The sequence below is a fragment of the Nanorana parkeri genome, unplaced genomic scaffold, assembly GCF_000935625.1.
Source record: "Nanorana parkeri isolate BGI_ZX_2015 unplaced genomic scaffold, ASM93562v1 scaffold232, whole genome shotgun sequence".
Taxonomy (NCBI): Eukaryota; Metazoa; Chordata; class Amphibia; order Anura; family Dicroglossidae; genus Nanorana; species Nanorana parkeri.
The window spans coordinates 618736-644244 of NW_017306500.1; the positions used below are offsets into that span (position 1 = coordinate 618736).

Genomic DNA, 25509 nt, shown 5'->3' on the forward strand with positions numbered 1-25509 from the left:
TATATAATATGTTACGAAAACCATTTTAAATGCATAGAAACCCCATAACAACCAATCAGATTTCATCCGTGTTGAGGAATTAAAATAATTAACAATTATTGCTGACCAATGCCTCTGTTCTCATTTTGTGCATTGTTTATTGTTTTTATAAATAAACATATAGAGTGGCGGAGGTTGTTTTACTAATAAAGTGAATTTTAATTTTGCAAAACAAGTTCACATTTAGTTTAGTGCAAAGCTGTGCTGTCTTCAACCATCCAATTATGTATGAGCAAAAACCTTTTTTTTTCCTTGCACATGATTGGTATTCCTGGCTAAGTTAGTTTTCACTTTGCTTTGCAAATAGAACATTGTCTATTACTTTAGTAAATCAGATCCATTCTAGAAATAAGTAGTGCTATTTAAAAAAATAATGAATTGTATTGTGCAAACATAGGAAAGCTATCTTTTTTGGATTCTGCAGAAGCAATTTACCTTTCAACTAATAAACACACTGGCTCACTCCTGAGAAACCACTGCAGTCTGACAAACAAATCAGTGTTCCAACAAGCAGTGTCTAATTTTGAAATTAATTGCATCTAATCAAATAATTTTCAATGATCCAATTAGTAATTTGATAGGATTTGATGTTAATTAAAAATCAAATTGAGATCAATTTTAATTCAGTTAGAATCTTTTCTAATAAACCTTGATATCTTCTTTATACGTTGAATAGGGCCTGTCTATCATAGGACACTTCTTTCAAGGTATGTTTCATTCAATGAAAAATGTACAGTACTGCTGTAGGAGTAGTCTGGCAATGCCTGTGTGTATTCCACTATAAAATGCTAATTTACTTTAAGATTTAGGAAAACAAGCAATGTAGCATTTTGTGATCTCTCAAGAAATCTAATAAAGCCAAACTGAAAGCACAGAAATAATTATGCAAAATAATACATTATAATTTTGATTTCCAGATTAAAAGCTGACTGTCACCCTGCCAAACTGCAGCCTAGTAAAAGTGATTTAACCACCTTAGTACTGGAGCAATGTTTCATTTTTCACACACAAAAAAAATCAGAATTTTTGGATAGAAAATGACTTTAAACTCCCAAACAATTATGTTTTCTGAAATGTAGAATAAAAAAAAAGGTAGCTGATTTTTTATGTTGCACAATATTTGCATAAATGTTTATAAAATCAATATGTTTAGGGAAAAATACACTAAAATTAATTTTAGTGCACACAAACACAATGTAATACCCATTTTTTGGTAAAAAAATAAAAGATGGGGTCACATTGAGTAAAAAGATACCAAACATTGCAAGAAAATATGTGTGCCACAGCGCTCGGCATGAAGGTATTCTTCTACATCAACGTAAAGGTGCAGGGGCTGCCGCCCTCAAGGTCACCAGAAAGTATCCTCGCATAACATGTAAAACAAAAGAACTGACTGCACCCTCTCCTAGTGTAAAAACGGTTATTAAATATACAGATCTTTCTCATAAAAAACTACTCACATGGAGATGCATAGAAAAGGCAATGGAATGACAAGCAGGTCCCAAAGAAGACCGACCAGCTGATGCGTTTTGGGGCAGCAGCCCCTCTTTCTCAGAGCTAGTAGACACCAAACATGTCACGAGTTAAAATTGTGCGCGCCCTTGCAACTATGGTACTCAAAATTGTTAATTTTCGACACGTTAAAAGCCTCTACTGCTCATCAGTTTAGAGCTAAAAGTGAATCATGGCCCTTGAATTATTGTATTCACTCCAACATGTACGGTTATACCTAATGTGAGGCAAAAGCATTGTTTATGCACATGTGCATGTCCTTTGCATATTTATTCACATGCAGATGTCAGGGGCCTGGTATTTTCCTCTTAAACTGTGGCCTACGGAAGCTGCTTACATAGTGTTCATTGAGTCTGTGCAATATTTCTGGCTATTTTCTCTCAAATAATATACTCCTTTTTTATTTCACAATAAAACTTGCCTTGTCTCTCCTGATTAATTTGCATATGTACTGGGCATCAACTGTAAAATATTTCTGGCTATTGTTTAGGGAAATAATATAATTTTTGTTTCTTGATAAAACATGCCTTGTCTCTTTGAAATTGTGGCCTAATAAAGCTGCTTATAAACTGTGCATTAATTGTACAATATTTCTGGCTATTTTCTATTTATTTTTAAAATCAGCACTGGATAAATACTTTTTATTTGATGTCTTCATGGCATTTTGGACATAAAAAATGGTGACTGGGTACCTGCCACTGGCATCTAGCACAGGCCATAAACTCATGAAACAGGGCTGATTTCACCAGCTGGAAAGGGAGCAGCAGTAAAGCCAGCGTTTTTGACAAGCTAGCATTGAAACACTAGGTATTGGGACATCTCTTTTCTTACCCTCTAGCAACTGTGGACGCCTATCTGGTCAAGCATGCTGCAGAAGATGGCAGATTGGGGTTGGGATCCTTAAGGCAAGGCTCAAGCCTTTGCTTGGCCCTACTCAGCATGGTTTAATGCTAACACTCTTCCCTACTTGATGTGCCATAAGGTTAGCCTCTGAAACATCTTGTGAGACTTTCCACAATATTCTTTAAGGCTGCAGATGTTGCAGTAGATGCAGATGGAGAATTTTTTTGGAGAGGTGGAGGTGAAAATTGAGGAAGGAGGAGGAGTGCTAAACTTTTTCTGCTGAACAGCATCCTTAAGGTGCTGTTCCTATAGAGCTCTTTGGTACAAAGTCACGTGTTTCTTCATGCATGTGGTACCCAAATGGCTGGTACTTTTACCACAGCTATTATGCTGCAGACAGAGGATGCAAAAAACAACTGTGCTGTTGGCAGAAGATACGGTAAAAAAAGGGTACATTGCAGAGCTGTTCCAATTCCCTGGCTTATTAATTGATTGTGTACTGTACTGATGCACGCCTGTTTCTACCAAGCACATACCTGAAGTCTATATTGTGGATATTTTGAGAATAATTGGAGATATGGTGATGGGAGGGGTTTTAAGGTACATGGGGTTGTAGTTTTAGAGTGTTCTGGTGCACTATTTTGACATCTGGTTAAACTTTTAAAGCAACGTAGTGTGGCACTATGAAAAAAGAAGCTGAATGTTATGATGGAATTGAACGCCATGTGAACCAAACCCATGCACATTTGCTCAGTCCTACTTGCAAGGTCATCCCTGCCCTGGTGAAGCAAGCATTTAGGTTCTGAATCCAACAGTCATAGGCTGCCTGCCTTTTCCTGTATCTTCTTTTTTGGTCACACATAGCAGTGACGCAATGTAGAGAGGCTCTAGGAAGCTGGTGGTTTTTTAGCCTGCCAGCGGTGAATGGCATAGGAGATACTGAAGTGCATAACAAATTATCCCTCTTTTTAATCCTCCCAGACACATAGTAGAAAGTGGTGCTAAAGTGCCCTTTTCTTGCTCCTTCCCATCAAAGGCACATATAAGCCATTTTTGGACCCCTAAAGTGGCATTTCCCTCCTCTTCTTCCTCATCAAGGGTGCGTATCAGTAATTGCCTTTGACTTTGAATGCATTCTTTTCCGCCTCCTCCTTTTTTTATTGGACTGTTAATGTGCTCTTTACCCTTTTCCATACAGTGGTAGGTACTTAGCCACCATTATATGGACCAGATAGTCCATAACTAGCAACATAATTTTGCACAGAAGGCCATCCCTGCCCTTCACCAGCATGAGAGGAGGCAAAGGAGGAGGAATGCTGGGATGCTGGCAGTTAGAAGGAGGAGGTGTTCGGAGTGCTGGCAGTGAGAATTACATTTTTTGGGGAGACTTCAAGGGGGGGAGTTTCCCCCCTCCCCAATACAGGGGGGGAAATATTTGGTTGGTTACAGCCACCATCCAAGAGTGGGCCCAAAATGGCCTACTCTGGGGATACATTGCAAATAAACTCTTTTTCACATTTTCTGATGGTGTCTGGATCCCCTGCACTTGTCGGAGGGGGGCATAGGCTGACCCCCCTCCGACAAGTTTGCATCATGGCTACATGTCGTTTTCTTGGCCTTATCTGCACATGGTTCTCTGATATAAAACTGTTTTTTTAATTTTGCCTCAACTGTGTCCCATAACTCTGAGAGAGAACAGTAAATAATAATTAATAAATACAACAGAGTTGTAAAGCAGATCAATGAAGATATTTGTTTTACTGAAGCCATTAAAAAGATGTATGTAACCAGTATTGAGTTTAAAAAAATATTGTACAGAGGATCACAAAATATCTAATTGTAGATGATTTTATGGCAGTCAATACAATTAAAGGACTGAAAGTTGAGGTGGAAACTACTACAAAGAAGCACCATGAAACACTCAAATTAATGCAATTAAACTGTCCATAGCCAATTACATAGAGCATTAAAAAACACTTGACTGGCAAAGGTGATGGCTACAAGGAAAAGGCCATTTCTGAAATGCAGGGAACCAGATTGTTGGGTGGGGGGAGGATATTGGGCCCTTGGTGGCAAATGAGCATAGTCAGATACAAGCTGAAGTTGACATATGGAAAACAATGAACACAGGAAATAACATGGAGAGGGGCTAGAAAATGAGCCAAATGCTCAGGCAACAGGTGTTATACGAATAGGTAAATAGTGAGTTTGAATGACAGACTGGGTGGGAACTAATCCTGTAGGTGTATATAAACTAGTAGGTGAGTTCCGGCAATGCCTATACCTGCTAGTATTGGAACAAAGCATGCTGCAGCAGTAAAATGGCTATTTTTGCAATTGAATAACTATATAACCACATGCTAATAAAACTACAAGTAGCTGATCATCTTTACTGCAGATCTGTGACACAGATTTGACTTATTAAAATGAGTATAAGGCCAATGATCTTTTAAACAAAATAGAAAGGGCAGAGGCCTAAGCGTTGATAGTGTTAAGAGCCAAACACTGGTCCAGACCCTGCTATCTTCCCAACCTCCACTAGTATTTTTTATGTTTTCATTTTTTACACTATTCACAGATTAGCATTTTTTATCTATTTACACGTATTGTTTAATTTTTTTGTTTTTCCTCATAAGGCATTCACTGCCCTGTTTAAGCAAAGATGGCAAGCAGGGACATTAAGAATGTAACTGAAATGCTTTAAAGTGATCATATTTCCAGAATTAAAGTCAGTACAGCCTTTTTTGCTGCCACAAACGTGTATAGTAATGGAATGGTCTTGCTATGGCTCTGCATCAGTAACAAAGATATTCCACTCAAACCAAATGGAGCTCCACATCAAAAGAGGAATAATGAGAATGTAAAAGCAAAGGGTTTTCTATCCAGCTTACTTTATTTTGGCTTTTGTATGCAGGCCAAATAGATCTAGGCTCAAACAGATATTACTCCCTTGCCTTTCAAAGAGTTTGATAATGAGTGCACCATCTGACTTTGCTTAAACAATCCATTTCTTGTGGCAGAATCAACTCCTTTTGTTGTGGAAAATTGTAGAATAAAAACATTAGGGTTGATTTACTAACCTTATAAACACGCCACGAACAAGTATACACCTCTGTAGTGTGTTCCCTCCCAGCATGATCTATTGGTGGAATCTAGACACCTTTGTAGTGTGTACACACCCAGCAGGTGTGTTGTGCAAAGCCCTGCATGAATTGCAAGGTGATGTTGTGTAAATTAGCTCTACATTGTGTTGCTTGCGTTGATGAATGCAGGAATGTAAATGCATGAACTAACCATTTTTGTCTAAACTGTGAAGCAGCATTATATATGCATCATGTGCATGGTTTTTCCATATATGGCATTAGTGGAAATATGCTTTTAGAGACTTTTAGGTTGATAAATATGTGTTGCTGTGTAAAAATCACACGCACCTAGTGCGTGCGTGTGTTTAGGTTAGTAAATCACCCCCATTGTGTCTGTGTATGCAGCTCATTGTGTACGTTCTAAGCATGTTTAGGCAGCTATTGAATAACGTACTATTTTGTGAACACTTTTTTAAATATTTACATTATTTTGCATCTTGTTCTGTTAAGTTATACTGACTAGTTTAATGTATCTATTAGTATTGGCATAAAGTGTTTCTAAATTAAATAAATAATAAAAATTAAGATATCCCAGAGGATACAGCACTGTAAAATTGGCCAGAAGCAGGACAGTTTAATCAGAGATAGTAGACCTAACTAGTGTATTCCCAACTTATATTGTATCTATGGGGATAGGAGGTGTGGTAAACATGAATGATGTAATGTGAGGGGGTTAAGGAGCACACTGTTCTTGCATTTATTTTGTACTTCTTTCAAACACTCCAATGAAAGGATTTTTTGGGTGTACAGATCTGTGCACACAGGCAAGGCACATAAGAACATTTACCCTGGCATTGAAATTCACAGAACCCAAGCACAGTTTGCTAAAGTAGTTGTAAACCCACCCGCTAAAATGTCATATAACAACATATAACAACTGATGATACTAATATAAAAGGTCCTTATCAAGGCAATCAGTGGTATGACAAAGCTCTGTCCTGGTCTCCCACAATTTCTTGTCTGTAAATCACATGCCTTCTCAAAAAAGGCCTTTATTAAATATTGCAGTCTGCAACAATTAAGAAATAGGCTGTGTGAAAATATACATGCAGCCGCTTACCAGTGAAATGCATGTGGACTTGAGGACTGACTGAAAGAAAATACAGCCAGTAAACGAATAGAAAATATGTCCTTTTAAACACACACATGCAGCCTGGTATTATTGTAGACACTACATGTTCGAGAGGCTGTACGGAAGTTGCAGGACACACATCAACACTCAGCAGCATTTAGATATAAAATATTTTCCTCCCTCACACCCACATTTAAAACGATACACAGCATTTTCTCCCTAAAGCAACTTCAGTTAGGGTTTAAAACCAGTGCTTACAAGCCCCACACTTATCTGTTCTTATGCACTTTATCCCTTTCCGAGCTAAACACATTTTCTATATGGCTGCTGAAAACCCTGCCTTTTTATAGTGAGGGGCTGGGAAAGCCCTAGTTGTTAGCAATTCTAAGCCACCTGACCTAAGTTTAGAGGTTAGGAGGAGCATTATTTGTAGCTGGTGGCTATGGCAGTGTACAGCCTTATGCAGTGGTATCTTCATACCACAAGCAGATTGGGTTTGCAGAGAACCCATGCTCTGCCCTAACAGTGTATTGTCAGTGTTAAGCTACTTTGTGATGTCCCACCTACCTGATATCCCTATCTACCTGTAACAATGTCCCATAGTTCAGATTATACAAAGGCACATAGCAGGAGGGTCCTCTTTATTTGTTTTGTTTTATGATATACTAGAAAAAGTGTATTTATTGAAGAGTATGAATACCAAATTTCTTAAAAATGTACTAGTGATATGAATGTACTGTATAATACAATGTACAGAGTTCCACAGTTTTGGCAATGTAATGTCAATAGATCAGTGTACATAGTGCAATGGTTTGAAGCAATCCATTTTTTGTGTTTTAAAGTAATGTAGGACTGAAACACTTAAAAGAGAACTATGGGGTAGCCTTTTTATCCCATAGTTCTCTTAGGGTCATGGGAGGACATATACTAACGTCCTCCCATGACCCAAAGCTCAGTATAAAGCGAGCTTTAGCAAGCTATATACTGAGAACGCCACAGCCGGGTTGGATTCTGACAATACTGTTGAGATCCATCCAGCTGGCTATGTCCGCCCCATCCGTTCCTCCAGTCAGCGCTGGAGGATCGGAGAGGGGAGGGGGGAACACCAGGGGGGAGCGGTGACTGACTCTCAGTCACCACTCTCTGCAGGGAGATGATTGGAAAGTGAGCGAGCGACGGTATGCGTTTGCTCATTTCCCGATGAATAGAGCTGAAGTGTGACAGTTTCATTTTCACACGTTGGCTCGAACTATGAGGTTGGGTGAAAATCTCTCACCTCATAGTTCTCCTTTAATATTAAACTTCACTTCATTACACACAAGAGTGCCTTTATTTGGGCCTCTGTACTGAAACTCTCGGCCTCTATGCTAACAGCCTTATGCTTTTCGGACCCTCCTCATTGCAGGCCCAGCCACCACTGCTTCTGGGCCAAGGAATGTAAACACTATGGGAGGCTACCAATATCATGGAGAGGTAAATGATAGGGGGTCTAGGTAAGATAAGGTAGGTGTTCTAGGGAGGGTAGGCTTACCAGATGAAGTGAACTTTAAGTTATAAAAATGATATCATTCAAGTAAATAAAACATATTACTAAATCTTTTTCCCACTTTTATTTTCTTCAAGCAGAGCTATACAGTACTGTAACAAAGGTATGCTTTGTTTTTATATAGCATTGCAAGTAAATAGGATTAGATAGTTTATTTGCAGAGAAAGAAAAAGTACAGTTTTCCCATATTTTGTGCATGTTTTCTTTCTCTGCACTGGGCACATTACTTATTATTTATTTATTTATAGTTAGTTGACTATAGTTAAATGTGGCACTGTATGTAGTCCAACTTTGGAATAGATAGAAAAGGGTGACAACATGGCAGCTAAACTAAAGGGTCTATTCACTAAGCTGCCGTAGGCAGCCGAGTGACTAACCGACCCCAAGCGAAGTGAGCCGAACGCTGTTCGGCTATTCACTTCAGGCTGGTACAGCTGATTCCAGCTGTACAACAGCTGAAATCAGCCGTACATCAGGTGGCTTCGTGTGGCTTCGGGTCGGCCGAACATGCTCAGCATGTTCGGCCTACCTGAAGTGCAGAAGGAGATCGACTCAGCCGATCCAACATCTGGATCGACTAAGTCGAACCTCTGGCAGGCTACTCGCTGCTGTTCAGTCTATTCTCATAGATGCCGAACAGCAGTGAGTAAATAGCCGAATGCCGCTGAGCGAATGCCGCCGAATGCCGCTGAATGCCGCTGAGCTGAAGCATATGACTTCGGGAGCTGTACGGGCTATAGTGAATAGCCCGTACAGCAGCCCTTCAGTTCTACTGAACCGAAGGGGTCCTGGGGCCGAAGCTAGCCGAAGAATCAGCCGAAGCTATGGCTAGATCCTTCGGCAGCTTAGTGAATAGACCTCTAAGTAACCATTGTCACTCTAGGAATGAAAGAATATTTGGATATACCTTGCTGGCATGATTTAAAGGGGCAATATGGGGTCTGTGCCTAAAAAGGCAAGCAGAGGAAAACTGACTAGTTGCTTATAGCCTCTATAATATTTTCCCCATTCTGGACATACCATGTCTTGTTCTGCACTGTGTCTCTGGGTGGAGGTGGCCATCTTGGTGGAGCTAGGGCTTTGTTTCCTGATGTCAGGGCTGCCCACGTTGTGGGGGAATATACAAGAAGTAAGACTAGTGGAGGAAGCACAGGTTCAAAGAATAAATGAGGCCAGGTCTATTTTTCAGTTCAAACATGTTCTAAAGTACATATTTTTGATTATGGACTTTTACTAACCCTCCTTCCCCCCCAGCCATATATTTTCTAAATTATCTATAAAATACAAACCTTACATGAGCTGTTTAAGAAATATTTTCAACGAAAAAAATCCTATAAAATTTTGTGTGCACATACAAACAATATGATATCCAAAATGTATATAACAGATGAAATTGTGTCAAGGTAATACAGACATTTATTAAAGCCTCGCTCCACATCCAGCCCCCAGCATCTGATCAACCCCCCCATGAGTTCCCCCTTCTCCCAAAATATACTTTTACAATGTCTTTAGACTTGTTACATGGTGTGCTGGGTCTTCCTCTTCTGTCTTTTTCCAGAGGTGGGCGGTCCTTCAAATGCAATAAAGCAATGCTTACAGAGTAATATCAGCACTACTCTCTGTATCAATACACTGTAAATGAAGGGTGCCGTGGTGATGCTCAAGGATGGATGAGGAACCATGGTTCTCTACCTTTACAGTGTTGACCTCAGTCTTCTAGATAGATTGATCAATGCTGGGTGTCATTCAACTTAAAAGACTGAGAAGATCTTGTGGCAATAAAGATGTAATGGTGGGAGAAATTGAAATCTGAGAGCTCCCAATTTGCTGTTCAACTGGCTAAGAAAACTGCCACAATAAAACTGAACTCAGAAATGTTTAAAGCTGTTTAAGGCTCTTCTGGATTCGTACAGGAAATTGGTGAACCAATGTTGTCAGTTTTGCAATTTTGAGGTGTTCTGCTGAAATCCAGGGCTCAAAGAGGATCCAGGTGTGCCCCAGGACCAGGAAAAGGGTATCAATGGCAGGAGAGGGAGAACACTTCTACAACTTATAGAAGTGATTGGGTGGCTTTTAAGCTGCCAAATTATTTCTAAATAAAAGAAAAAAATCACATGCAAAATTGTTGTGAGCTTGTTTTAAGACATTGACTGCCTTGTCATACTAGTTATGCTGGTCACAGCACAAACTCATATCCTTTAGAACCACTGCAATACTTTACTTTGACTGTACCCACTTCAGTTTATATTTTACATGGTATATCATGTCATTTACGATACTTTATACTAAAATAGTAAATTTTATCATAGAAACACATGCACCAAGGGTTGGCAAAAATTGCTCTTGAAAAAATTGCGGTAGGAAAACGGGAGCCAGGTTTTTAGTTTCTGCAGCTGACAATATACCATGAAACCTGTGCTTTTATTATTTAGGAATGTGTAGGGCAGATGGGATATTTAACAAAAATACAGGATGTCTCTGACCTGTTATGAAAATAAACACACAGGGTTTCATAATTTCATTTTATGGGTTTAATTTTGTGTCATTTGGCTGGTTGAAAGCTTGCCGTAAATATAAACCACACTTCTCTGGACTGTAATTATAATATTAAATATAAGAAATGGTGTTCCAGCAGGATAAAAGCAAATATAATACAGAATTTAACACTGCAAAATAGCCACTATATCGTATTTGTTTAAGCTAACAAACACTGAGATCAAGAAGATGACTTGTTTATTTTAAAACACTTATTTGACCAACACGTATTTTAATTATTTTCTGTTATTTTTTTCTAGACTGAGTTCTGTTACCCTGGAAGTGGCTGATGAATCTTCATCTGGTGAAAAAAAAGCATTTGATGTAGAGATGTGCCAGTGCCCTCCAGGATACAGCGGTACATCTTGTGAAGTAAGCACTGATGTTCCTGAGTATGTCTGATCTATGAAATTTTGTACTCTCAAATTAGCCTCTCTCCTTGCTACGCCAGTTTTCTATATCTATTTTCCACTATTGTGTATATGTATTAAAACAAAGCAGATTTAAATAGATTTTGAATGGTTGTTGACAGCTTTGTCCCCATATGTTACTACGTGCGTTACATTATTAAATAAGAATACTTATGTGTAACCTAACTCCAAATAACCTGTAATCCAAAACAGTAGGAGGAAGCATATTAAATTACTGTGCAAAGTAGGTAAAGAGTAACAAATAACAAAAAAACTGCATATACAATTGTATGCCTCCTGACAGTATTGTACTGCTAAAAGCTGAATCGACTGATACAGTTTACTTCTCTATGTGCCTTAAAATTAGTGTGCAGAACATAATGTACACAATGTGTATATTGTTTGTTTTAACTCAATTAAAGCCAAGTTTCAGCAATGTTTCTTTTCACATGGGTAATCATTTTTGTCAGGTATTTATTGCTTCTAATCTCTCCACTAGGGAAATGTACCCTCACTCCCAATCCAAATAGCATAATGCTGTACGTAGAGGAAATCAAGAGACATTTCTCTTATGGGGACATAGACAGCAAGAAAATAGAAGACTTCTCAGGCTTTTATAATTCTCTGTGTCTTCATTTTGAAGTAACACCTGCATTCTCTTATTTATTGACCTGGTGTCACTGAACCAGGAAGTGATGAAAAATATCCCCAGTGAGGACACGGACAGAAATAAATCTGACAGATGTTCTGACTGTAACTCACTCTATCAAAAAGCTAAAACAAAGTTTGTGGAAGGGTTGTGAATAATGACTCCCTCATAAAGCTGGGTGAATGTCTATTGAATAGCTCTTTGCTCCACCCACAGGAACCAACCTGTGAAATGCACCCAATACACAGAAGGTAGGTTGCAAATAGTGTTCCATACCTCAAATTAAAACCCTGTTACTATAGACACAATGGCACCAGATATATCCAAAAACAACTTATAAGATAGTTAAAATATGGTATTAATATTACAAAGCAATGCCATAGATGCAATGAAGCACTACCAAATAATTCAAATCAATAAACTACGCCAGGCTATCCTCACAAAGCTCTGCGTCAAAATGGGTAAAGGAACTAACAAGTCTCCCGTCTCCTTGTGAATAATTTTCCTGTGGTAGAATGCACATATTCCACTACATGTAACATATAACATGATATTAGGAGTATACAGTTCAAGAATAATAGCAACATAAACACACCAATGCCTTCCAAATACTGTTACCTTACATGCAGTGAGTGTAAATTGCTGGGGTTAAGCACGTGGTATTGCAGAGGAAATATACAGCCGTTGCGTTAATTTAATACAGAAGTAGAAGCTGTTCACTTAATAAAGTGAATATTCACTTTGAAAAATGTATTTTCATTTTGCAAAATTAATAACAGGAAATAAGGGAGCCTAGATTCACTTTAAAAACCCAATCATGTGTGCGAGATAAAGAAAAAAAACAGGTGTTTTGATAGGGTTTGATTGGTTGATTGAAGTGATCACAGCTTCATCTTATTTGCCAAGCTCAGTGAACATTGACTTTGCAAAGTTAACAGTGTCTATTCCTCTAGTAAAGCAACCCCATTAGTAATGTGTGGGGCTGGCATACACCCCCCTGTGTTTTTGGTGCTGAAAATGATGGTAACCACCACCACAAGTCCCTTATTAAGCAATGGAAGCTTCATTAAAGTTATTACTTCATTGTCTAATAGTAATCAAATATTGTGTATATTGTTATTGTTTAAACTGTTTTTGTTTTCATTGGCCAGTGCAGCTTTGGTTTTTGAGGGGTTCTGTGTATTTATTTTAGAACTCAAACCTGATAACACAGGCTTCAGTGGTTAGGAAATAATAAATATACAGTGCACTAACCCTTAGAAGCCTACATGATTTCAGTTCATTGAAGACCAAAGAAATATAAACGCTGACTGATTATAATGGGTTACAAACCTTTATGCATTAATCTTTTTGATTAGGTCACTGATCCTTTAAAGGTATTCCCTTACATTCTTTTAATCAGCTGTGTTAAAATAACCCTGTCAGAAGAGAAATACTGGGGCTGCTATTGCTGATCTTCTTCCGAAAATACAAATTAAATCACTGACCTGGAAGATGTAAACAGATAGGGCAAATTTTAAAAAGTCAGAAGTTCTGATCTGCATACTTGTTTCAGGTCAGTGGTCAAGGTACTGAAGCAAATGGGTCAGTACGATAGCCAGTCAACTATCATCTTCAGAAGGATAGCTCAGAAATGTTAGCCTCCATGTTTGTAAGGTTGACTTTAATATAAAGTGTGATTGTGTTTTAGAGAGACTTGTATCCATGAAAGAATAATCTATTAGTAATAAAATGTAGATATTATAGATTTAACCACAGATTGAAATACTTTAGATGTAAGACGTGACAAATGTATTTAAAAGACTAGATGGAAGATAATGTCCTTCACATCTCCCCTTTGTTGTTGGTGCCATAAACACTAGCATTGTTGGTTCTCTTTTTCTTATTTCCTTTCCTTTACATTTATTGAAAAACTCTATTTCTATCTATTTTATTTCCCTCTCTTTCCTTTTTGTTTCTTTTCCTCACTTCTTCAGAAGAAAAATGAAGTTTATGCTCTCCTTAGCCTTCCAGCTAAAGGTGATAATAAGGTCAGTTGGAAAGCATGGCTTGCATATTAATCATTTGGAAAGGAAAAATGCTGTGACTGTAATATTTTAATTTATCTGCCAGTCTCTGTCTAATAGGAAAACAGTGCACAACTGTATAACAATGCCACTCATATTTTGCAGACTTGTTTGCCTGGGCACAGAAGAGTTAATGGCACCCTCATTGGTGGGATCTGTGAGCCATGCAGATGTTTTGGCCATTCTGCTTCCTGTGATGATATTACTGGCTTTTGCAATGTAAGTTGATTTTGAAATGCATGCTATCAAGCAGTGTTAATGAACTGGTTGCAATACTTACCTTGCTCTCCTTCCTGTCTCAAGTAAATGCTTGTGAAAGACCGCAAACACTCAGTAGCTCCCTAAACCCCACAGTACCCCAATGTGCCGCAAGCCTTGTTCGCTTCTCTATCCCACACCACACACTGCAGTCAGCCTACAATTTGATCTTGTTGAATGTCTATGAGGACCAGGGCTGCAGAGACTGTTTATGACCTAGCTGTACAATTGTACTGAATAACCTTTACTGACAGCTGACAACACAGAACTAAATGGGAACTATAATGGATTTTTGGATCATTTTATTTGACATTTACTTTGACGCAAATGTTAGTGGTATTTATATGTATACTGGGACAGTACTGGGACAAGGTCCTATAGCAAAAAAAATAAAATATCAAAATGCACCCCCTTACTCATTTTTTCTAGTTTCCAGCACATATATTTCCCAACACACTCCATACCCTGCCTGGTTTAACATATATAGCTACTGTGTAGATAAATCTAACCCCCCAAATTGTGCACGTTCCTGTGTGTGCTAGAGGTTAGAGTGGCAGCAGGCTGGAGAGACAGAGACACAGTTTGCATAGCAGAGGCAAACATGCCATCCTTCAAAACAGCTGGCAGCCATCGATGTTAAAAAGGCCTAGCTCCACAAATTCCAGCCATCTGGATTAGGACCTTGGTGTCAGGACCAGCTGCAGACACTCACACTCATAGTATTTAGTGTCAAGTGACTCCGCCTTTAGCAGCCTCCTTTCCCTTAAGGCAAGTGTGCCTACCAGTACTTGGATGCTCCAGCACTTAAAACTATATACTCTGACTGTATATTATTGCAGGTGGGCTCCCGGTAAAGACCAGAAGTACTGACTGGCAGTAGACAGACTATTTCAGGGACAGGCTGAGATCAGGACTGGTAGAAAAATACAAAAACAGAAACTGGTTGCAAGGTACAAGACAGGAACAGTATGCCACATCAAGATATAAAAAAGGCTGGATACAGGTCTGTGCAGACATAACTAGACAGAACTAAACAGAACTAGACAGGGCTATCACATGCCAGAACCCTGGGTTTCTTATGCTTTAATAAAATGCCACAAACCAATCCCAAGGCTGAGGGGTGTGTGGCCAGGCTCATTAGCCCACAGCTGAGAAGAAGTCTAGAATAGGTGCAGTGGCAACAAGCAACCCCATGAAAGAGCTGGAAGGTGGCAACAGGCAAAGGAGCATTAGGCATGCTCCTAACACTTAGTGGATGCTCTTGTGGCTGGCCATAGGTAGTGCTTCAGAGAGATTTTCTAACTTGCTTAAAATTTCCCTTGAACAGGGATCATCCTTTAATTTAGAAATATAACTTATGAACTGATGTCAATTTTAAGAGTTTTGCAATAATTGTTAGTTTCAGGCTGTTAGGCTGTCCTAATCCCTGCCTTTACATAATGCTAATAAGGGACACTCAGAACACTGTCATATAATAAACGTGCTGTTGGGATTACTTGAAAGAAAAATAAGACTTTGTTCATGGACGCTCATTGAGCAGCTACGAAGATATGTCAGTAATCAGCCCTGAGCTTGGATAGTAGACAGGTCAACGTCCATAGAGACCTTACAGCCTGACATAGGCTGGCAATTCTGTACTGGTGGGGAGAGAATACAGCTAAATAACAGCACATCTGTCACAGAGAAGAAACGCTGCACTACTGTAGCAACTTAAGAATGGTGATTAAGGTTTTTAGAAAAGCCTGTTTCAGGCTGATTCACTTGAAACCTAAAACTAACATTGCATAGCTAGACAGCTCCCCACTGAATTGATAAACAATGTTAGGGGAATGTGCTGATTGCCATTGTGGATAGATTAAATATGGTTTACAGATACAAATGTATGTCCCATATATAACACTTATGTGTAGGTTTGTGTTATGGTGCCTGTATAGTTAGATTTTTCTATTTTTATATGACTGTGTTATGTTCACACAAACCATTATCTGTCAGTCTGGATAAATACAGGGCCAGATGTTTTGAAAGGTCACATACCCAGGGCACATTTTCTATGTAAGCATAAGGATAAGACCGTCAAAGAATATATTTTTATTTAGATGGCGATGACCCATTTATTTTTGTGAAATGCATGGAGCTGGGCATATCTGGTTATATGGGAGCTGCACTGTAGCATTGCACTGAGACCCGGTCTGGATAGTATAGCTGCTACTATCTACTTTGACAAAATCTTGTCTTGTGAGATTCCTCCTGCTACAGAAATCACTCAATCGCACTGAATGAGCTAAAAAAACTCAGCCAGCAATTAACTGCAGTAGTATGAATATGAAGAGATTCTTAAAATAATTCACATACATACTTGTATTAGATTTCTACAACCTGCAATAATCTAAACCCGATGTCCTATAATGGGGCAAAAACAAACAGCCAAACAAACAAAAAAAATGAAAAGGTCTGTAAAGTATGACTGAGATGTCTGCATATGACCCACAAAAGCACCAGCTGACGCTCTATGTAAGGGCAGAAAAGCTTGTATTCGAAGCCAAAGATCTTGGCAAGTAGTGTAAATGTTTCAAAGCAACCAAGTTATCATTTAAAGGGAGTAGGGAAAAAAAACTTGCTGTTGATCTATAAGCATACTTTTTACCAAAATGAATAGCTGTAATTGTGTTCAGTCACTCACATTAGGCAAAGCAAAGGCCCCAGCTATTCCTTCCCTAGGAATTTCATTGTAAGAGTTGCCTGAAACATGTAGCTGACCAATTAATTCAAGGACATTTCAATGACTTATTATCTGACATGGTGTGAAGCTTAAAACAGCATTTCTCATTTTGTTAGATTCTCAAAAGCACAAATTGAACAGCTGCCAAGTTATCAGCCTGTCACGCTTTTATCTTGCCTTTACTTACTCTGGTATTAATGTTTCATTTTGTGATTCATTTTATTTCCAAGAAAGAAAAACTAATCATACTAAAAACACATAGATTTTTAGATTTTTAAATTAAGTTGAGATGAGTAAAACTGGAACTGGTAGGAAGAATATTATTATTCTACGATAAGGATGAGGCATATTTATCATTGGAGGGCAAATTTAGGCATACTCGCCTAAAGTCACCAGAGTCTGCCAGTGTTCATTTTTACGAATATTTTTAAAGCTTTAGTCTCGTCTCAGTGAAACGTAACAGTAGCTTTACCGATAAAGTGAGCAAAACAAATTAGATGCAGTGAACTCTATGCCATAGTTGTATCAGTTAGCTATCAGTTAACTCATGCAACTCCAATTTGTCTGAGGTCACTAGAATCCACTGTAATTAGATATTCATTTTCTCTTATTTAGTCTGCTAAGGATAGTCCATAGTGATATTGAATTGCAGTGCAATGAAAAAGTTTGAAAATAGCAAAACATTTTATTTTAGTTTTAAATAGAGTATGAAAGTGTAAGAGGATCTGCTGGGTTTTTATTGCTAATTGTGTCTCCGCTGGGGAGATTTGCCCACTTTATTTATCTTGATGATTATTGTCAGTGGTACAGACCAAAACAAAATTTCTCTCCAGAACAGGACTAGAGGGGAAATATTTATGTAAGCCAGCAAAAAATGAGTTAAGTTTCTTTTCAGATGTTTCGTTATTTTGTTTTTTGGGTCTGAAAGTCAATTTGTTTTGTCATTCGGATTTAGAAGAGTCCGCATTTTCGTTATTTTCGGATGAGTTAAATGATCATTATGAATGAAAATTTGTTGCAGAAAAGGGACGTTACATGTTTACTTTGTCACAGAGGAGCGGACCTGAGAGATAACTTTCTCTGTCTTGTCTCCTCCTCTGCAGGAGCAATAGTCATTCTGCTATTGCCTATTTTAAATTGTAATAGCCAATAGCAGGCTGTCTATTGCTGCGGCCATTGCCTAATGTCAATCAACAGAGGAGCAGACCTGAAAGAGAACTTTCTCTCTCAGATCTGCTGCTCTGCTAATTGACATCAGGCAGTGGTTGGAGCAATAACCAGCCTGCTATTGGCTATTGCTCCTTTCTGTCCTTGGGTGACAACTGTGATCCTTCAAAGATACAGAATGATGAGTGAACTTTGTCACCTTAGGACAGGAAGTGTGTTACTGATAGGATCACCAGGTGGAAATTAAGAGAAAAAAGAGAACTAATGTAGCTACCACACCTGGCTGGTAAACTGCAATATATAAATGTTTTTACTTCAACCTGTCTTTGTGTCACCAACTGTTGATACATGGCAGTACAGAGTTCACACAGACCTGAACCACAGTACATGCACATGATTTAGCTAAAGTGCATGCACTCACCAAAAGTCTGTGATTGCTGCTTCACTTCAAACTACATTTTCTAGGATTTTTATACCACACCCCCTTGATTATACTGTAATTAGGTGATTGAAAACAGTGGGAGACATGTACTAAGATAGTCACACTTTTTGCAGTTACATTGCAGTTACATACATGCATCTAATTAGCAATCTGTTGCACTTTGTGTGGTAGATATGTCACAGATGCTACAAAGCCCTTCAGTCTACTGCATTGTGCTTTTCCTGTGCAGAACCTTTTTACTACAGCAGGCTAATGAACCTCTTGAGTAGCTGGGTAGCTGCTATGGTGGGAGAAGGGAGGCATGAACTCATGCATGGTCAACTAACCAAGCATCCCATGTTTTGGGCACCTTGCTGGTAGTAGAAACCCAGAGGTATCTGCTTGATCTGCCAGCTACTCCTGTGATCAGCATTCTGCCAGCAATTATATCAAGATGCAGCTGCTGGAACACACAGCAATTGCTCACAAAACGTCCCCTTCTTTCTGGGGCGAGTGGGGGCAAGACAGTGCATTGAAGTCAATGGCACCGCAGAGACATTCCCTCCCACCCACAGTGCAATTAGACTCATGTGAAAACGATGTCTGCGTTTCGGTACACTGCAAACATAAAAAATAGAGCATGCAGCATTTTTTACATTTGCGGTGGACCGGAACGCAGGCAATGTTTTGCCATGCATTCGATCGCACTGTGGGCGGGGGGCGGGGCTGCGGTGCTATTGACTTCAATGCACCACCATGCCCCCTCCTGCCACAGAATGTAGGGGGAAGTTTTGGGAGCGATCGCTGTGCGTTCCAGCAACTTCCGCTCTGGAATGCACTGCAATAGGTGTGAATAGGGCCACATAGTGCCTTTTGAACTGCTGGCTGCACCTGCTTCAGCGTGCAGTCCAAGATTTGTCAGACTGTACTTTGTACTGCTGGCTGTATGCTGCCAGAGATCTGGTGCAGGACAAGGGCTTTACAGTAGTACAGAGGCTGTTTGCTGCTGGAGAACAAAGCCAGGGTTGCTGCTTCAGTGGAAGATGATGTGCCAGGAGAGAAGGCATGCAAATCATTGAGGAACATTGGGGAGCAAAGATAGTTTCTCGAGATGCAAGGAGCTCCTCTCCCCATACCATTTACATAAAGGTGCATGATTTAAAAAACTGGTCCATACCACTTACAACAGATCTGACACTATTTCCTGAAGCAATGTAACATGCAACTAATGTGCAAAGGGGGGCAATCATTTGCTAAAATTTGTTGTTTGCTCAAAGACGTGAATCATTAACTGTTGCAACAAGCTCCAATTATCTGTTCCAATTATCTGTTTTAGAGACTCAAATAACATTTGCCTTTAAATAGAACACATTGCTATGCTAAAATAGTTTAAAAACCAATGCTGTATTGATAAACATCCCCCAGTGAGTGTCTGGGAGCAGTGGAAGCTATGTTTATGTTTATTCTCTATTTCCAGATATATTACCATATTGTGGTGGTTCATGCTGTTACCATAGAGATGAACTAACCCATGAGCGACCACAGTTCCCATTCTGTCACTGTGCAGTACATGGTAACCATGTTTGCTTATGTGCCTGTCCAATTGATAACATGAATGCTTCCAAAGTTCAGACTTAGAATATCTGTGTAAATATGGCTTGGGATGTTGCTTCTAATTAATGGTCACCCTAAGCACAGATTGATTTTTGTAAATATCTCTTTTTATGCCAGCACATGTACTGAGTTTAATCATTCAATTTCAGCTATAGCTAAACCCTACACAGATACTGTATAAAATACACAAATTAACAAAGTCATAAAGCATCAATGCATCATTAACAAGACTTTTCACAAAAGTTTGGAGAAGGCAGGAGAAGTGAATAATCTAAAAAAATATCCAATTCATCTCACTTTCCAGTTCTGCTGTGTTGTCCTAGATTGTTCACTTCTCCTGCCTTCTCTAAACTCTTCATCCTTTTGTCAATAGCCCTGCAAATGTATTTTATAAATACAAGAAGTATAGGTACCTGACTTTGACCCAGTATCTGCTACAGTACCTGTAAAGTAGGGTTTGGAGTGTGAGAGGAAGAAGCAGCACAAGGAGCCAATCAATTTATGTGCTGACAACAAGCATGCTGATGGATGAGAATGCGGAGTGGATGAGCAGAGAGATGAGCTCATCACTGTGCTGATCCTCCTTTCTCTGTCTAGTCACACACTGGGCCGGGTCCAGTGTGACCTGGGCTCCAAAGAAGTGTGCTAAATGATGCTGGCCTCCAGAAAAACAAAAAAACTCTGGACTGAAGGGGATTTTCAAAACAAAAACAAAAGCTGGTTTTGTTATTGTATCTTTCAATTACCTAATAGGTTTTATCTTGTTGTTTTGACTGGAAGTTTGCTTTAAATAAGCTACAATTACACAAGAATTACCTCAGCTGATTTTTTATTTATATTAAGTGCATTGAATCTAGATAAAGATTTGCCTATACTTTATTTGTAAAGGTAAAATATGGTACACAACAGTAATTGGTATTGCTAATAAAAGGACATTGACATGAAATATATTGGAACTTTAAGGGTGGTATTTAGTTTCAATCAAGGGGTTAAGTTTGTTATTTAGCAAGAGTACGGGGTTATGCAGATAAGAAAAAGCAGTGTGCATTCAGCCAGGTGCATTTACCTTGTTTTTGAGATCAGACAGAGATGTTTCTGAACTCCATTTAAAGTGACACTAAACTCAGGAGTTAAATCTTAAAAATGCATTCAAGTACCTTAACTATTAATAAAAATGTATCTTATGTGTGTATCACTCGGCTTTAGATCCCTTAAATCATCTCTGAATTAATGCGTAAACTGTCTTTCCTACTGGAGGGTGGCTACTTTTGTGTGCCATGGTCCCTGTGTGTGTCGTAAAGTAGTCACCGCTCCAAGCTCACTCTTGTAATAGACTATAATCTCATGTTTAGTTAGCTAACTTGTATTGAAGTTAGAGTCCATCTCGGGAGCGAGCTTGGAGCAGTGGCTACTTTACAACAACATACAGTGTGTTACATACTTATAATTATAATCAAATTTCGAGTACAGTTTTTAATGATTTTTAAAAAACAAAACAGACAGAAAAAAAAAAGAAAAAAAAAAATACAAAAATTTACACTACATGCCATATAAGGGGATTCCGGCAACCTTTAATATTCCTTCAATACAATCCTATTCTAGAGCATTTTGAAATAGCACTGTATGTTATCCCAACCTCTAGTCCATCTATTCTATTACTATACAGCCCCTCTATCCTATTTATTTTTCCCTTCTTTATACGTGCCCCATGAGAAATAAGAGCTCCTCTAATTGTGGCCTTATGTGCCTCCCAAACCATACCCGGTGAAGTACCTTTCTTTGTATTTTCATTAAAGTAATTAATTAGATCTCTCGTTATATCTCCCACTACCTTCTTATCCCGCATCAGGGCCTCATTTAGTCTCCACATACCCGCTGAACGTTTCATCCCCGAAAATCTTATGGTCATCATCACCGGTGCATGGTCTGATAGGGTAATAGGGAGTATTTTTATGTCCTTTATAATCCCAAGATGATAATGGTCTACAAACATATAATCCAGCCGTGTGTATGAGTCATGTAATGGTGAGTATATCGTGTAGTCCCTTTCCTGTGGGTGAAAAACCCTCCATACATCTACCAATTGCATCATATGGAGTTGTGTTTTCAGGGATTTGAGCCTTTTAACGGCTATATGGAAGGTACAGTATTTTTAATACTTAGGGTATTTGATTGCATTTTTTAAGATTTAGCTTAAGAGTTTGAGTTTAGTGTCACTTTAAGTTCCTTCACAGGTGGCCCTAACTTGCATTCGGCCTTCTTCTAAGCTGTATCGAGCTGCTTCAAGCTGCTTGAGTGTTTCCACTGAGAACAAAAACACTGTTCTGATGCAAACAACATTTTTACATGGGACCCTGAAAGAATTATACTGTATATGTATGTCATTTTTTATATAACAGGGGGCAGAAAAAGTTTATGCAAGTTCATACTTATTTTTATATATTTATATTTGAGATATGATTATGCAGTTTATTGTGCCAGCTACTGTATCTTGATAAAAAAGGAGTTAAGGTGAATTTACCTGTTACTGTATTTATCTAAAGGTTTTTTTTTTAAATAGGGTTTTAAAGTCTTGAATTCACAGTACATTGAAGGCATAGTTTTGCTGATGTTTTCAAATTAAATGCATTTGATTCCTTTTGTTATTTGTATTTTAAGAATCTTTTTTTTCCCCAAATAAAATTCAGTTAAAAAACAAAACAAAAACCAAACTCCTTAGATGAAATAGTACTGTCACTCTGTGAGAGATCAAAGACAAAGGGTGTGTTACTGAATGACAGGATATGGATATTTTTGCACATGCAGTATTTTTTTTTATTCTATTGAATTTAAAAAAATTGTGCTTTAACATTTTAAGGATTGTCTCATTTGTATTTGTTCACCGCAGATGTTAACTTCTTTTCAAAATCAGGAATACAGGTAATTTGACCAAGGGCACTTAGACTTTTTGTCATAACTGTATACATAGCTTTACAATAGTACAGTTAAGAATAGTGTCAGCGCAGATTGATGCTTTCCTATGATTCAAGGACAGTTTCTAGCATTATTTTGACAGACAACCAAGGTTTCACATTAAGAGGGTTGTTTCTCTGAAATTAAAGGGAGGTTTTGTTAAGGGGGCAGATTATCAGATTATTTTGAAAAGCTTTATATTTTTTAAAACAAAGAATAAATAAAAAAAATCGTATCAAATAACACCCCAACACAATACTAATGATAAATATTACACTGCAGCAAGATTGCGTAACTTAATGCAAAAAAAAATGACATAAAAGACAGCAGATAAAAAAATATATACTGAACATGGCCACGAGTAAGAAGAATAACAGTATAGCATTATACAAACTAATAAACAAAATAGTTATTAAGTGTGAATAAAGCAAAAACTCAATACTGATATCCCAGTCAATCTGGTAACAGTGTATAATGAAAAAAACCTAAATTGGAACTATTTGCTACATAAAATACTATATTCTGTGCTTCCTCACAGTCTTTGTAACAGTGATCCAAATATGTGAAAGTCTGATAATGTGAAAAAAAATCTCAGAGAAAAAAATCACCACTGGTATTGCTGAAACATAATCACGTGCAGAATCCGTGCCGTCATGTACACACAATCCTGCTCACCTTGTATTTGTTTTGCACCTTGTTTTGACCATAACTAAAATACTTGGTGCAGAGAGAAGTGGGTATCGGTAGGAAAAAATAGGGTGTCATCTTCATACATGCAAATTTATCTTCTTTGCCCCTCACTTAAATTCTACAGCCATTGATGACTGCCAGATAAAAGATGCTGGCTAAATTGCAAAGGGTGATGTTTAGGGGCAACAAAAGGCACCTCTGCAAGTGGTGTAATGTAATGGGAAGGCAGGATAATCGCCATAACCTGTGTCTTTAAGTAAGCATGCAAAATTACCTAAAATATTAGACCCATTTTTTTAAACACTTCATCATATCCCAAAATTGCTTTGCACAGGAATGCCAATTCTACATTGTTAAATGCTTTTGCAGCATTCAGCGCAAAATGTTAGCTGAGACAGGAGCCTAAGTGGACTTTGCAAGCTCTACAATTCATACAGTATATGGTTATAAAGCAGGTGAGGTTGAATAAAGACACAGATCGATCAGGTTCAACCTAAACAGTGTGTGTGTGTGTGTGTGTATAGTGCTATCAATTCCCGTAACCCTGTATATTTTGTAATCTGAGGAACTTATCCAAGTGTTTTTGAAGCTGTGTATGATTTTTGTCATCTGATACAGCTATAAGTGGAAGTCAATTCTAATTTTTTACCATTCTCACAGTGAAACAACCCTTTGCACAGTTTAGGATTATACCACACCCCCCCAATTTCTTGTCAAGTCCTTGCAATTTCCTTAAGGTTGTTAGTTTACATAGTGTATTCCTGATACTGGTGTCCCCATTGTAAATTACAATCATGTCACCTCTAAAGTGTCTCTTCTCTAAAGAGAATACATGTAATTGCTGTAATCAGTCTTGATTACTCAGACCCCGCATCCCCCTTATTAACATGGTTGTCCTACTCTGAACTTTCTCTAGCTCATGGACATCCCGCTTAAGTATGGGTGATCAAAACTGTGCCGCATACTCCAGATGTGCCCTAACAGTGTTTTGTAAAGTGGCAAAATTATATTTCTTATTCGTAAATGCATCCTTCTTTTAAAACAAGTCAGTATTCTACTTGCTTTGTTGACTACAGCTTGGCATTGCATGCTGTTGCTGAGTTTGTAGTCAATAACTACTCCCAAGTCTTTCCCCATCTCTGATTTCCCCAGTGGAAGCCCTCCCAAAGTGTATTCTGCATGCATGTTCTTAGCTTTTAAGTGCATGACTTTACATTTGTTTAGATAAAAACTCATCAGCCACGTTGCCGCCCACTCTTCAACTTTATCTTACTGTTGCGATGTAGCAACTGTAGCAGACCTTTTTCCCTACATAACTTCATATTGTCAGCAAGAAAGTGAGATATTTATTCCAACCTCTATGTCATTTATGAATAGGATAAACAGAATTGGCCCCAGGTCTGAACCCTGGAGCACTCCGCTCACCACTTTGGGACAATTTGAGAATGTGATGTTTATTATTACCCTCTGGATGCAGTCCTGCAAACAGTTTTCTACCCCTGCACATATAGTACAGTTTCTTCAATGCCAATAGACATTAGATGTAAATTCACCGCTTGTTAGGTATTGTATTAAATGCCTTTGCACAGATTAGATAGGCTATATCTACTGTGATTACTCTGTCCACCTTATAACGCACCTCCTCATAGAATGTTAATATTTTTTTCTGACACAAACAGCCCTTCATGAATAAATGCATAGTACTTATGATACCATTCTCACATGCAAATTTTTGTATATAGTCCCTGACCATTCCCTCAAGAACTTTGCATATTATTGATGTAAAGCTGACTGGCTTGTAGTTACCCAATATACATCTTTTTGAATATCAACACCACATTTGTTTTCCTCCAATCATCTGGAGCCTCTCCCG

General features: G+C 38.4%; 1 protein-coding gene across 1 annotated transcript in view; it reads left to right on the plus strand.

The window, feature by feature from the left end:
* The window catches only part of LAMA2 (laminin subunit alpha 2), a 646095-nt gene that overhangs the window by 300452 nt on the left and 320134 nt on the right, over positions 1–25509 (plus strand). The window contains exons 15-16 of the mRNA XM_018556291.1: positions 10951–11062; positions 13921–14034. Of these exons, the coding sequence (XP_018411793.1) occupies positions 10951–11062; positions 13921–14034 (226 nt within the window). The remainder of the gene's footprint in view (positions 1–10950; positions 11063–13920; positions 14035–25509) is intronic.